Source organism: Pongo abelii, chromosome 5 (genome assembly GCF_028885655.2).
Source record: "Pongo abelii isolate AG06213 chromosome 5, NHGRI_mPonAbe1-v2.0_pri, whole genome shotgun sequence".
Classification (NCBI taxonomy): domain Eukaryota; kingdom Metazoa; phylum Chordata; class Mammalia; order Primates; family Hominidae; genus Pongo; species Pongo abelii.
In genome coordinates this window covers 29,392,526-29,407,296 of record NC_071990.2, presented here as the reverse complement: position 1 = coordinate 29,407,296, position 14,771 = coordinate 29,392,526, and the positions used below count along the sequence as shown (strand labels likewise).

The 14,771-nt window shown below is 38.5% G+C and overlaps 3 protein-coding genes across 4 annotated transcripts in view; 2 read left to right on the top strand and 1 right to left on the bottom strand.

Annotated features, from left to right (window-relative positions):
* Positions 1-4,289: 4,289 nt before the first annotated feature.
* Positions 4,290-9,972, bottom strand: LOC100450092 (olfactory receptor 2H1). The gene is given in 5 exon segments (XM_063725418.1): positions 4,290-5,657; positions 6,986-7,131; positions 7,789-7,883; positions 8,584-8,699; positions 9,944-9,972. A coding segment is annotated over 1 exon segment (951 nt). The 5' UTR covers positions 5,383-5,657; positions 6,986-7,131; positions 7,789-7,883; positions 8,584-8,699; positions 9,944-9,972; the 3' UTR covers positions 4,290-4,431.
* An 81-nt stretch (positions 9,973-10,053) lies between these two features.
* Positions 10,054-14,771, top strand: part of LOC100448298 (olfactory receptor 5V1) — a 109,057-nt gene continuing 104,339 nt past the window's right edge. The window contains exons 1-2 of one of the 2 annotated variants that reach the window (XM_054557331.2): positions 10,054-10,164; positions 11,929-12,014. The gene's annotated coding sequence lies outside the window, so the exon portion shown is untranslated. The remainder of the gene's footprint in view (positions 10,165-11,928; positions 12,015-14,771) is intronic. The other variant, XM_002816605.5, reaches the window with a different exon arrangement.
* LOC100449389 (olfactory receptor 11A1) overlaps positions 10,080-14,771 on the top strand; it is a 31,004-nt gene continuing 26,312 nt past the window's right edge. Inside the window, exon 1 of the mRNA XM_009241575.3 lies at positions 10,080-10,164. The gene's annotated coding sequence lies outside the window, so the exon portion shown is untranslated. The remainder of the gene's footprint in view (positions 10,165-14,771) is intronic.

The following is a 14,771-nucleotide window of genomic DNA, read 5'->3' as shown; positions in this document are numbered from 1 at the left end:
TACTTCATTGTTTCTTTGCATGTTGTATTATTTAGTTCTTTTTTTTTAACTTAGCATTTTAAACAGTATAATGTGGCAACTCTGGAAGTCATATTTTTTCTGTTCCCAGATTTTATTATTGCTAGTGGTTGTTTTTTGATCAGGTTTTAAAAAACTATCTGTCAAGTCTGTTTTTTTTTGTTTTTTTGTTTTGTTTTGTTTTTTTTTGTTGTTGTTGTTCAACGTGGCCACTGAAGTCTCTGCTTGGTTAGCTTAGTGGCCAGGTAAAGACTGGACAAAGATTTCCTTAGGTTCCTGGAAGTAATGTCTCCCAGTGTATGTAGAGAGGCTCTGTGTGCAGGTAGATACAGGTCTTCAAAGCCCAACCAAGCAGTTTACACTGTGTCCTAGCCTTCATTTCCTGTCTGTGCAGTGCTTCAAACTTATTCAGGGTTAGAGCTTAGAGCCTGCTCAGGTCTGTTCAAAGCATATATGCAGCACTTGTCATGCCCACATCTATGCATGCATATGGCCCTCTGGACTTTCTGGAGTATATTAAGGCTTTTCAATCCCCTTTATGGACATCTCATTCGCTGACATTTCCTTTTTAAGTTCTTGGTTAGGCTATTGTTTGTTCCAACTGTTATTTATGACCATAGGCAACCATGATATTCAACAACTGCCTATGATTCTTTTTACTCATTTCCCCAGGAAATACATTGTTCTCTCTGGGATAGCTCTGAGTCAAGTCAAATAAGGATAGCATTGTGGGTTCTAGGGAACAACCAGACAGGTAAAATAATAACAATCCTCTGGAAATAAGGGATTAAAGGACCTGTAACCCTATTGTGTCCCTTCCAGTGACTTCATGTCTGCTGGTTTTCACCATGATTGTGGACTGTTGGTTTTTAAGAGCTGAGGAGGAACGAACAGGAGTGGAACCAGTTAAAACATCACAGAGCTCACTGTTCTTATCAAGATTCAGCTATTATTCTTGAACAAACACTCCCCAGATTGCAGCAAGCCTTTGGTTAATTTCTAGAGTTCTAAACAATATTAATTCTGACAATTCTTCCATAGTTCATTTTACTCTTAGGGAGTAGGTCATTTTTGGAAGTCATTACTCTATTATTTTTGTTGATGTCACTGTGTTACTGGAAAGGGGCCCCAATCCAGACCCCAAGAGAGGATTCTTGGATCTCACGTAAGAAAGAATTTGGGGCAAGTCCATAAAATGAAAGCAAGTTTATTAGGAAAGTAAAGGAATAAAGTATGGCTACTCCATAGACAGAGCAGTGGCATGGGCTGCTCAACTGAGTATACTTACAGTTACTTCTTGATTATATACTAAACACGGAGTGGATTATTCATAAGTTTTCCGGGAAAATGGTGGGCAATTCTCAGAACTGAAAGTTCCTCCCCTCTTTAGATTATATAGGGTTACTTCTGGACATTACCATGGCATTTGTAAACTGTCACGGCATCGATGGGAGTGTCATTCAGCATGCTAATGCATTATAATTAGAGTATAATGAACAGTGAGGACGACCAGAGGTCACTTTCATTGCCATCTTGGTTTTGGCCGGCTTCCTTACAGCATCCTGTTTTATCAGCAGGATCTTTGTGACCTGTATCTTATGCCAACCTCCTATCTCATCCTCTGACTGAGAATGCCTAACCTTTTGGGAATGCAGCCCAGGAGGTTTCAGCCTTACTTTACCCAGCTGCTACTCAAGATGGAGTCACTCTGGTTAAAACGCCTATAACAACAGTATGGTTTTTTGTTTTATTGGAATTGTTGCTTTAGGAATTATGGTATAAATATTTAACCTTTCATGGCCTACTTAGAATGAATAGATCCATTTATTATTATTAGTTTATTCAGTAATTGTCATATGTATTACATCTGTATGAATCCCCATCAGTGTTGTACTTTTTAGTTCCAACAGAGATACATATTTTAAAGAATTCAAAAAGAGAATAATATACGATTGCATTTACCCAGATAATTACCCTTTCTGTTGTTCCTTTTTCATTCATGATATTCTGATTTTCCCTCTGGTTTTATTTCCTCTCTGCCTGAAGCAGTGCAATCCATGCTTAAAAGCATTTCTTTTAAATCAGATGAGTTGGTGATACCTACTTTCACTGAGAATGTCTTTACTTCATCTTCATTTCTGAAGAATATTTCAACTTTATGTAGAATTGCCCAAATGAGTGTCAATTGTGAGGAATGGGAATTCATGACATTGGCTGCTAAAATGGAGTGAAGAAGATAGATGAACAGCTCTGGTCTAAAACCAAGGTTCCCATGCAAGACTTGGTTTTTCTGCTGGGCTTTAAGACCCCAAAGCCCAAGAAAACACTATCGTCTTATGAAATTTCCAAGAAGACCATCCACCTCACCCTAAAGGTGGTGAAGCCCAAGATGCGGAGCTGCCCATGTTTCTGGTGGAAACATGTGATAAGGAGCTGAGAAACCTCCTCCCGACATGACTTAATTTTAAAAAATATGGTAGATTATGGCATCGGAAAGGACAAATTACATTTCTTGACATACCACTCCACTGGAGGTGACCCAGGGGTAGAGCGATGCTTAAGGAAAGGCAGTTCATTTTCTTCCAGCTCATGTTCAGTAACCAGGGTGCCTAAATACTTTGAAGACAGGGAGTCTTAATTCGGAAGACAGGAGTTCTGTATAACCTATACTATATGGTTACTTGATAGCAACAAAGTCCTTGTTGAAATATTCTGTTATAACTCAAAGGTTATATTATGTTTGCTTTTTTTTTTCTGGACTTTTTAGTGGAAAAAGGAAAAAAAAATACTACAAATAAAACATTAAACTTTTCCTTCCAATATTTCACCTTTATTTCAGTCTTAAATAAATTGTTATTTGCAACTTTAATGTGGCAAGAACCATACACATTTGAAAGGCTGCTAAACTGAAAATAATAGAGCCTGCATTTTGGTTGTAACAATCCATTGTGTGTATTTGCATGTGATCATAGACTTGCTAAGTTTTAGTTCCTCCTTTCCTCTGGCTGTAACTTGAGGGAGTGAAGGAGAAAGAGAAGGCAAAAAAGGGTCAATAGAAGAAGGAGCAACTGGACATAAAGGAACTTGAGGAAGAAGGAAAGAAGACATGTGCAGGGGGTTGAATGCTTATGTCCTTCCAAAATTCATGTGTTGAAATCCTAAACCACCAAAATGATGGCATTAGAACATGGGGCCTTTGGGCAGTGATTAGGTCATGAGGGAAGAGCCTTCATGATTGGAATTAGTGCCCTCATAAAAGAGACTCCAGAGAGTTGGTAGCCCCTTTCGCCATGTGTGGGCACAGCAAGACATCACCTTCTATAATCAGAAAGCAGGCCCTCAATAGGCATGAAATCTGCCTTAATCTTGGAGTTTGCAGCCTCTAGAACTGTAAGAAAGAAATGTTTGTTATTTATAAACCACCCAATTTAAGTGTAGCTTGTGATAGCAGCCTGAATGAACTAAGCTAAAATGCTAAGAACCAGAAAAGGAGACAGAGTGAAGGTGATGACTGTCAAGCACACTCATGAGAAGCAAGGCAAGGCCAAGGCCCAGCTGATTTGGCTGGAATAGATATGAGCCACTTTTACACTTAGATGGCTTATTATTTACATATAAAAAAGAAGTAAAAGCCAAACGTGCCAATTCCCTGGCTCCTTGTCCTACACACCAAAAAGGATGACACGGAAACAAAAGGGGCCAGATGACTGTGACACTATTGTGGACTATACCACTGGTGAGGAGTCAGTTCTAGAATCCAGCTATTCCTCATTATATTCTTCAGCTGTATCCTAAAGGGTGTGGGGCAGAAAACCCCATGGTCCATCAAAACCTCGGATACAGTAAAGACTTATCACGTGGCATCCTCCCAGGGATATAAGAAGGAGAGTGAGAGATGGCATTGAGGCAAGTCCTAAAGAGCCTCCCATCCTCTCATATTCCAGGAGGATCAAAAAGCATCCTTCTAAATCTCAGATTAGCTGTTCTTCAAGCCTTTCCTTACATGACTTATATAGATACATGCAAGGTGTCCAGAATGCCATGATGGAGTAGTTCCCCTACACTGACATGACACTTGGAGAGCAATTATATAACCAGAAATAGGCATGGTGGAGTTAGGAAATCTATAGAAGTGATGATAGTAAAAAGAACAGAATGGAGGATAGAAATATTAAGAATGGACAGTGATAGGAATGATAATATTTGAATTTATGGTGCCTTATGGAGCTACCTATCTCCTCTCACCCAATTTTTTTTATCTCTCGCTCCCTCTCTTTCTCATTCTCCCTCTCATAGATAACAAAGCCACACCATGACCCACCATAGTGGCTCAGGTGTGTGTGGGAAGGGTAGTCTGGAAAACTTAGCATGTTCATAAATCATGAAGAAACTCTTCTTACTTTCAAAAGTACATTAAGCAGCTCTCCAGTTTTCCCTGGAGTCTCTTTCTTTCCCCAGTAACCTCCTGAGTGCCTGCTTTATCTCCTTGTTCCTCAGGGTGTATATGAGAGGGTTAAGTGAAGGAGTGCCTACTGCATAGAAGAGACCAAATAACTTACCCCTCCCTTGAGCATAGGGATTTTTGGGCTGGAGGTAGACAGCAATGACTGAGCTGTAGAAGAGGGTGACCACAGTGAGATGGGAGGAGCAGGTCCCAAAGGCCTTTCTCCATGCTGTGGCAGAGTTAATCCTCAGCACTGCATGGGCAATGGCTCCATAAGAGGCAAGGATGAGGCTGAGGGGCACAACCACGAAGATGACACTGGACACAGCCAACTGGATTTCATTGTAGGAGGTGTCTCCACAGGAGAGTCAAATCAGAGATGGGACCTCACATAAAAAGTCATCTATCTGCCGGTGGGGACAGAAAGGCAAGTGGAGGGTGGGTGGTGTCTGGACTATTGATTGGACCAGACCCATAACCCAGGCCACAGATGCCAGCTGCCAGCACAGGCGGGGGTGGATGATGGTAGCATAGTGGAGGGGCTGGCAGATAGCCACGTAGTGGTCAAAGGCCATGACTGTCAGGAGGATGCACTCAGTGGTCCCCAGGGACAAGAAGATGAAGAGCTGGACAGAGCAGCCCAGGAAGCTGATGGTCTTCTTTGGGCCCCAGAGGTTGACCAGCATCTGGGGGACACAACTTGTGGTAAAGCAAAGGTCCAAGAAGGAGAGGTTGGAGAGGAAAAAGTACATTGGAGAGTGGAGCCTGGTGTCCAGCACAGACAGCAGGATGATGAGTGTGTTGCCCACCAGGGTCAAGAGGTAGGAAGTGAAGACAACCATGAAGAGAGTCCTTTCCAGTGCTGGGTGTTCAGAGAAGCCCAGAAGGAGGAAGCCCATGGGGGAGCTTTGGTTAACCATGGCCTTTTCTTGTTTGTACCTGGAGGGATGAGGCTGTCACCCCAGTGTGATTCAACCTGTCTTATCAAAACTCAGCCTGGGTGTTTGTGATGTCACAGTAGGTGGGTGTTTCTTTTCTGTCTTTGCTCGTCCAGCCTCTCTTTCTCAGGCTTATCACCATCCAGCAGCTCCTTCTCGTTCCCTGTTCCTTCTGATCAAACGTTGTCTAGCAGAAGTGAGGAAACCACGAATGTGCTGGAAAGCAGATGGAACCTCACATTGGTGCCTCTGACTTCCTGGGTGAGGGCAAAGAAAGCTGATGTAAAACATGGATTAATTAACCAATCTTCATTAATTCAACAATAAATTGTTAGGCTCTATCTTATTCTAAATGTTGTGGTAGTTCTGAATATTTCATTATGTACATCCATAAAGAATTAGAAAAGAATCATTTGATAGAATTTCCCTACTATTCATATTTATGCAAAATTATTCTGTATTCTGGGGTATAAATTTCCTGGAATTATTCATGTTTTGTCTACTTTATCTTTGTTTGCAGAGGTGTCAATCAGAGGCAGAGTGTAGAATTAACAAAAAGATTTCTCCTCTGTGTGTACTGACTCCATCCATAGAAAAATCAATGAGGTATTTTGTTCCTTCTCCATTAAAAAAATTATGATGCAAACTAAATGTAAGAGCTTTCTCTACAAATGAAAATCCCTAACCTCAACTTAACGTTATATAGAATGTAGCAAAATAACATGAAAGAAAATGCTGCCAATTGTCTTGTTCTGGGGCTTAGAAATTAAAAAGATGATATAATTTTAAAAATTTTTTGCCTTTCAAATAAAATTATGTCAATAGCAAAATAGAGAGTTGATATTGGGATGTTTAAGTAGAAATCATTCAGGATCTGGAAGAATTTAAAGAAAAAAAGGAAGGAATCAGAATTTGTTACTTTCTTAATTCTATTCACTATTTAAGATTTAAAACATTATTTTTATAAGACTTCAAACCCCCCAAATTTTAAGAGTAATTTAAAGAATTTCTGAATGTTCTTTATCTATATTGGTAAAGTGCTAATATTTGACATTTTTATCATCACAGCTTTATCTTTACATATGCAATTATATTTACCCTGAGCTATTGGAGAGTGCGTTGCATATATAATGCCTCTTTACTTCTTCATGTTTCTAAGATAGAAATATTTTTTAATGTAAAAACAGCTCAGTTACTAAATACAGGAAAGCCAACATTGATAAAGTATTATTGGCTGGGTGCAGTGGCTCATGCCTATAATCCCAGCACTTTGGGAGGCCGAGGCGGGCAGATCACCTGAGGTCAGATGTTCGAGACCAGCCTGGCCAAAATGGTGAAACCCTGTCTCTACAAAAAATACAAAAAAAAAAAACAATTAGTGGGGTGTGGTGGCAGGTGTCTGTAATCCCAGCTACTCAGGAGGCTGAAGCAGGAGAATCATTTATTTGAACCTGAGAGGTGGAGGTTGCAGTGAGCTGAGATCGTGCCATTACACTCCAGCCTGGGTGACAAGAGTGAAACTCTGTCTCAAAACTAACTAAATAAATAATAAAATATTATTACTCACTCCGTAGACCATACTTACAATTTTGCCAATAATTTCTGTTATATACGTGTTTTCCCATGGAAGATCCACTCCAGATCATGTATGTCTGAGCTTGCCCTCTTAAGTAGCCTTTCCTTAGTCAGTGAAATAACAAGCTTTAAAGTATAGGCTGGTGGGTTCAGTTCCTATCATGAGAAGCAAAGAGACTAGAAGAGTATGGCCTCATGTACTCAATAAACACTGGGAAATACATGGGAAAATTGAGACCACCCTCCCGCCCAACACCGCCACCCAGAATTGAAGGCAAATAAATTAAGATGAGGTGTGGGTTAGCAAAGAGTCTGCACAATAAAGGAGGAATCTGGGTGGGTGGGCCAAGGAAAGCCTTTAGGAGGAGGTGACATGCATTTTTGCTGTAAAAGACTGCGCTGAGACACATGAGGCAAGCTCAATGATGGGGGTGGGATGCGGCACCACCCTGGCAGGTAAGAGGCAGAAACTGAGGGTTTTCTGAGCACAGACAATGGCAGGAGGGCCATTTAGGGTATGTGGCCATTTAGGGCAAGCAAGTTGGTGGTCTCATTGGCAGACAGTGCCCTGGGACTTTATGGGATGGCACAATCACCTCTGCATCAGAAGACCCTGTCTGGTGTTAAAAGCTGCCTCCCATCTCCCTTTTCATCAAGACTCCCTCCTTTTTGTCTCCTTCTATATTCCTTCCTCCATCATTATGTCTCTCCTTGAAGATAAGATTTGTTCCCTTAATTTTAAAAAAATTATATAAACAAAAAGTATATAAAACACATCTGTGGATTTTATGGAATAATAAACACATGGTGTACCTGAATCTCCTCCTGATTTAAGAACAGATCAAATATTACTGGTATCTTAGAAGTCTTCTGTGTTCTCCTCCCTGATCACATCTCCTTCTCTCCCACTGAAGAAGTAAACACTATTCTGATTATTTTAAATTTATCATTTCTTTTTAAACTTTGTAGCCCCATATCTTTTGTGTCTCAGCAATTGTCCAGAGTTTTATTCATCCATAAACTGCAGCATTTCTTACATTCTTACTCTCTTGGCAACTTGTCTCACTGTATGTTTTTTCTGAATCTCTTCAGTTTATATCTTCCTTTGACTCTCTGCACTCTCCCGTTTTCTATCTTTAATAACGTGCCTTTTACTTACCCTGTTTCTTCTGGTCCTTTTCTCTGACACCAATAATAGGCAAGCACTACTTTCCCTACGTCCCATTAACTCCACACAGAAGCACATTAATTTATTCTTTTCTGGTCCTCAAAGAGCCAGTCAGGTACTAACTGCTACAAAGTTATGAGACAAATTCTTTTCTACAGTTCAATAATAATAACCACTTATAGTTTTGACAGTTACTATCTGTTATGTCCTATATACTAACACTGTGCTAAATAATTTCCTGGAATATCTGCTTCCTAAAGGAACCCTGCTAGACAGTTAATATCTCTGCAGAAGAACAGTCTCAAAGAGGTTAAGTAACTTGCCCAGGGTTCCCCTGCCAATGAGTATCAGTACCAGGATTGTAGACCCTGTTTGATTCAGAACTGTCTTAAGAACATGTGGAAATTGATGGGCTGTAGGGGAATAAACTTGTGACTTACTTGCAATTAAGTCAGACTCTGTTTGTGGCCTTGCTGCCACAGCTTCCCCATAGAAAGGAACTTCTGGACGGGTTGGAGCCTCCACTTGTGATCTCACAATGAGAACTAAAAGCAAACTACAGAGGAATGTTACACTCGATATTTATTGGAACTTGGATTTCAGTTAAGAGTATTGATTGCTAGTGCTTACTTCCGTGGGCACTCAAAAAAGTGCTTCATATTTACGGCTCCTTATAACTTCAAAAGGTGGATACTATTATTACCTTCCCTTACAGATCAATAATTGAAGACATGTAGAGTTTGAATATCTTGTTCTAGAAAGTATAGCTAGTAAGCGCCAAAGACCAAATTTTAACCCAGGTGGTCTGGCTGAAGAAGCTATGCACTAACCACGTTCCACCATCACTCTGCCAGACACATGAGCTAGAGTTAGCTCTTTACTATGGAACTCTTGCTAACGACTTCTTTTCCTCAATCCAGTAAGTTAACCTCTCTTTTAGTGACGTTAGAGGCAGAAAAAAAGGCATAGTGAGATGATGTGGGGAGGAATCCCAGGACTCCCATCCCATAGAGAGAAGTAGCTCATTAATTCTGCCAAGACTAGGGGCCCCATAACCTATAGACAGCTAATTGACCACAGCTACTAATGGCTAAGAAGGGATGTGAAGATTCAAAGGAAGCATGCCAGAAACTGGGTTCTCTTTGGTATATAAAAATGTCACCTCTGCTTCTGTGTGTCACTGGGGAGTAGAAAGGCACTATTCTCTCTCGATCCACACCTTCTGAGTGGCCCATATTTCCAGTCTTCCCCTCAAGCCTCAAATGTGCTCATTCAGTCCCCCCTTATTTGGTTTATTTCCCTTCTCTTTTTAAAATTGAGGTATGATTTATATAATAAAGTGCACATATTTTAATGGACAATTCATTGAATGTGAACAAATGTATACATGCAGACAACCATTACTCTACTGAAGATGTAGAGCATTTCCATCACTCCAGAAATTTCATCATGCCCACTTACAATAATTCTTTCCATGCTCTAGGCAACCACTGCTCTGATTTCTATCATTTTGTTTTGCTTGTTCCAGAACTTCACATAAAAGATTCATTCAGTACATACTCTTTTGTGTTTGGTGTCTTATACTCTGTACAACAGTTTTGAGGATCATCCATGTTGTTTTGTGTATCAATAGTCCATTTCTTTTTTAAAAACATCAGTGAGTAGTATTCTCTTGCCTAAATATATCACAATTTATTCATCCATTCACTTGTTGATGAACATTCAGGTTTGTGGTTGTTTTAAAATATGGCCCCCAATTTTCTTATATCCTCTTCACAAAGTAGAGCCTACTTCCCTTACCTTTGCATGCGAGCTGTACTGAGTGACTCAGTTTTAACAAATAGAATCTGGTAGAAATGATGGGGTGTGACATCAAAGACTATGTCACAGTAACATTGTGACTTCTTCTTTGTGGATTGTTTACTTTGGAGGAAGCCATCCTAGCAGTGAATGGAAACACACATATGGGGAGAAACTAAGGCTCCCTACTAAAAACATGCAACATGTGACCGGGACATCTTGTAAGTGAATCCTTCAGCTTCATCCAAATCTTCTTAGAAATACAATCAGAGGACATCTTGACTACAATGTCAAGAAAGATCCTAAAATAGATACATCTACTATGTATTCACAAAAAGTTTTAAAAAAGTTAAAAGAGAGATCCAAAGCTAGAATCACCAGCTACTATTTAGCTGCTTCTGAATTGCTGGCCCATAGAAACTGTGAGATAGTAAATATTTGCTGTTTGAAGCCATTAAGTTTTGGGATAACTTTTTATGCTGTAATAGAGAACCAATGTGGGGTGGTTTCCAGTTTTTGCTGTTGTGAATCAATCTGCTATAAACTTTTCGTGTACAAGTCTTTTGTGGATGTATATTTTCATTTCTCTTTGGTCAAAACCTATTAGTGGAATTTCAGGGTCGTGTGATAGACATTCTAGTGGATATCAGGTGATATCTCATTATAGCTTTTTAATTTAATTTTTTTCTTTCTTTCTTTTTTTTTTTTTTTGAGACGGAGTCTCGCTCTGTCTCCCAGGCTGGAGTGCAGTGGCGCGATCTTGGCTCACTGCAAACTCCGCCTTCCGGGTTCACGCCATTCTCCTGCCTCAACCTCCCGAGTAGCTGGGACTACAGGCGCCCGCCACCACGCCCAGCTAATTTTTTGTATTTTTAGTAGAGATGGGGTTTCACCGTGGTCTCGATCTCCTGACCTCGTGATCCGCCCGCCTCGGCCTCCCAAAGTACTGGGATTACAGGCGTGAGCCACCGTGCCCGGCTTTTTTTTTTTAGACTGAGTTTCACTCTGTCGCCCAGGCTGGAGTGCAGTGGTGTGATCTCGGCTCACTGGAACCTCCGCCTCCCGGGTTCAAGTGACTCTCCTGCCTCAGCCTCCTGAGTAGCTGGGATTATAGACATGTACCACCATGCCCAACTAATTATTGTATATTTAGTAGAGACGGTGTTTCACCACATTGACCAGGCCGATCTCGAACTCCTGATCTCGGGTGATCCACCCGCTTAGGCCTCCCAAAGTGCTGAGTTACATGTGTAAGCCACCGCGGCAGGCTAATTTTTAAAATTTTTTTTGTTGTATATGTATATGCTTAGGACATACAGGATTTTTTTTTTTTTTTTTTTTTTTTTTTTTGAGGCAAGTCTCATTCTGTCTCCCAGGCTGGAGTGCAATGGCACGATCTCGGCTCACTGAAACCTCCGCCTCCTGGGTTCAAGCCATTCTCCCGCCCCAGCCTCCCAAGTAGCTGGGATTACAGGTTCATTCTGCCTCGTCCAGCTACTTTTTTGTGTTTTAGTAGAGAGGGGGTTTCACCATGTTGCCCAGGCTGGTCTCGAACTCCTGAGCTCAGACAATCCACCCGCCTCGGCCTCCCAAATGATGTTTTGATATACATAGTTAAATGATTACTATGGTCAACCCAATTAACATATTTATCAACTCACAGTTACTTTTCTTGTGGTAAGAGTACTTAAAATCTATTAGAAATTTCCAGTATATAATACAATGGTATCAACTGTAGTCCTCAGGCTATACATTAGATCTCTAGACTTATTAATCTCACAGTAGTTTTTAATTTACAATTATCCAACAACTAAGTCATTGAGCATCTTTTCATTGGTCATTTACATATTCTTTTGTGAGGTGTCTGTTCAAGTCATTTGTCCATATTTTATAGTGTTTCCTTTTATGATAAAAGTATATGACTTCTTTATATATTCTGCTTAAAAGTCCTTTGTCAAATAAATGCATTGTGCTATTTTTTTCAGTCGATGTTTCATTTTGAATGGTGTCTTCAAAGGAGAAGAAGCTTTTAAGTTTGATTAACTCAAAATTCATCAATTATCTTTTTGCAGTTAAGTGCTTTTTGAATCCTAAGAAATCTTTACCTATTCTAAGGTCATAAATATTTTCTTTTATGTTCTTCTTCAGAAGCTTTTAATTTCTAGCTTATATGTTTATTTATATGACCCATGTTAATTTTTTTGTATGTTGTGATATAGAAGTCATAGTTCATTTTCACACATATAATAAAATATTATGAAAATGGCTGCTTTTTTAAACAAATCATAATGGTACAGTTTTTATACCTACATCTAGTTCCTCTAGTACCATTTGTTGCAAAGAATATCATTTTCTGTATTGAATTATCTCTGTGTCTTTGTGTAAAATCAATAGATCTTATGTGTTTGGCTCTATTTCTGCACTTTCTATTCATTTCCACTGATCTCACCAGTTGATGACATTTGGATTGTTTCTACGTTTTGGCTGTTACTAATAATGTTCTTATGAAGAGTCATTGAAGGCATATGATTTAAATTGTCTTGGATATTACCTAACAATGGAATTATTGGGTTGTATAGTAAATTTTTTTTAATAAAAAACCTGCCAAATTGTTTTCCAAAGTGGCTCTATCAATTTTGACATATTCTTGCCAACACTTAATCAGTATTTCACATCTTTGTCAACATCTTATACCATCAGTTTCTTATTATAGTCATTCTAGTAGACTTGTAAGTATTGTGTTTAATTTCATGTTCTTAATAACCAATGATAAAGAGCATCTTTTCATGCCTTTTTTTTCCATCTGGGCCCCAGCTGATCGGATGATACCCATCTTTATTGACAGTGGATCTTCCCTACCCAGTGAAAGACTATATTGTCCATTAATTCTTTAAAAATGGTTTTAATTTAACCATTTATATTAGATGTTTTGAATCTCTGTTTGCTAAATTCAACAACAGTCCCACTTACAGTCAGTTTCCATTAACTGCATTCTTTTCTCTAAGACTTGATTATACTTTCCTATTTCTTTGCATGTCTCATTTTAGATACTATATTGACAAGTTTACACTCTTATTTTTTTCTAATAATTATTTTATTAACTTTATTGGACATAATCTGTGGACTGTGTATCTTCCACCATTTATGGCTTCCATGGTCTCAACTTAGATTTTAAAAGTTCATATTTTAAAATCTTGGATCCCAGAAGTTTCCCTTGTTCTTGAACAGCTTAGTGTTCAGCCAATGATTGGGTGAAGGTTTTTGGTCAAATATTTTGAGTTCAAAAGGCTTCCATCCTCTGCTAATGCATCGGTGTTTGTGTTGGGACCACATTCAAATTCAGACAGCTTTTAAGTTTGTCTTGGATTTTACTTTGTGCTGGTTTCTCTCATGTTTATTCTGCACATACCTGTAGTTTCCCAGTCAGCCAGGAATGTGTAGAGATCTTATTGAATCCTTCTATAGCTATCTAATTCCCAGCATCTTCCCATTACATTTCTGATAGGTTCACTGTTCACCTCATTAAAACTGTAACCTCTGGGTACCTGAGCCTTAAACACGATTGAGTCTGTTACTTTTACTGACATAAACCCTGGGCATGAATTTTTATCTTTGTTCCAAATCATCTCAACCCTCTTTAATAGTGTAATTGTTGGTTTTTATGGCCATTCCTGCCTTGCAAAACTACCCTCAACTGAGTTGGAGTAGTATTGGTGCACTTCTCATAAGGCAGGCACAGTTACCTATGATTCTTACCTAAGCTTCTAGCAATGCTTTATGAAAAAGTGGTTCTCAATTTATTATTTGCCTTGGTTTATTTCCAGACATCTGAAATGATTGTTTTTGACAATTTTTCTGGTTTTATAATTTGTGAGGTGGAGGAAGGAAGGATTTTCTGTCCTCTTTAATTCACCATATCTGGTGAATTTTATTTTTAATTTATATTTATATATTAATTTATATTTATTATTTATTTTATAATTTATGTTATAATTTTAATTTTAATCTATAAATGTATTTATGGTTAAGCTGTCTTTATATTTAAAGTGCAAGTTTTGTTCTTGGGGATACCATATGGATCCTGAACTTATAACAGTCTACTCTGACTTAATATGATACCCTTTAACATAGAATATAAAAAGCTTATAATAATAAAATTAGTTATAATTCCTCCATTCTTTGTGCAGCTATTGCCATGTTTTACTTTACATATGTTACAAACCTTGTAATATATTTTCATTATTTTTAGACTTTTAATGAATTTAAGAAAAGTAGGAAGATAACTATTATATACACTCTTATGTTTCCAATCTTCAAAGTTTTTCATTCCTTCCCATAGATTTGAAACTTTATTATAATTTATCTGTAGCTTGAAAAACTTCGTTTATCCTTTTTTATTCTTTCAGTGAGTATCTTCTGGCAACAAATTTTCTCAGCTTCTTTTTAATTTCAGATGGCTTTATTTTGCCTTCATTTAAGAAAGATTATTTTCCCCCACTGGGTAATTCTAGGTTGGCAGATTTTTTTTCTCTTAACATTTTAAAGATAATTCATAGCCTTCTGACTCCTTTTGTTTCTGTTGAGATGTTGGCAGTCATTTTTATTGTTATTCCTTATTTTGCAATATGTCTCTACCGCTTCTGCAAGTTTTCAGAGTTTTTCTTTTTAAATTTTTGTTTTTCACAGTTTAACTATGATGTATGTAGTTGCGGTATTGATAATGTGGATGGCTATTTTTATCTAATTTGAAAAAGTTTTGCCGACATTTTTTGAACAATTTTTTGTTTGCCCTTTTATCTCTCTTCTTTTTTCGCCCCTAATTTTTATT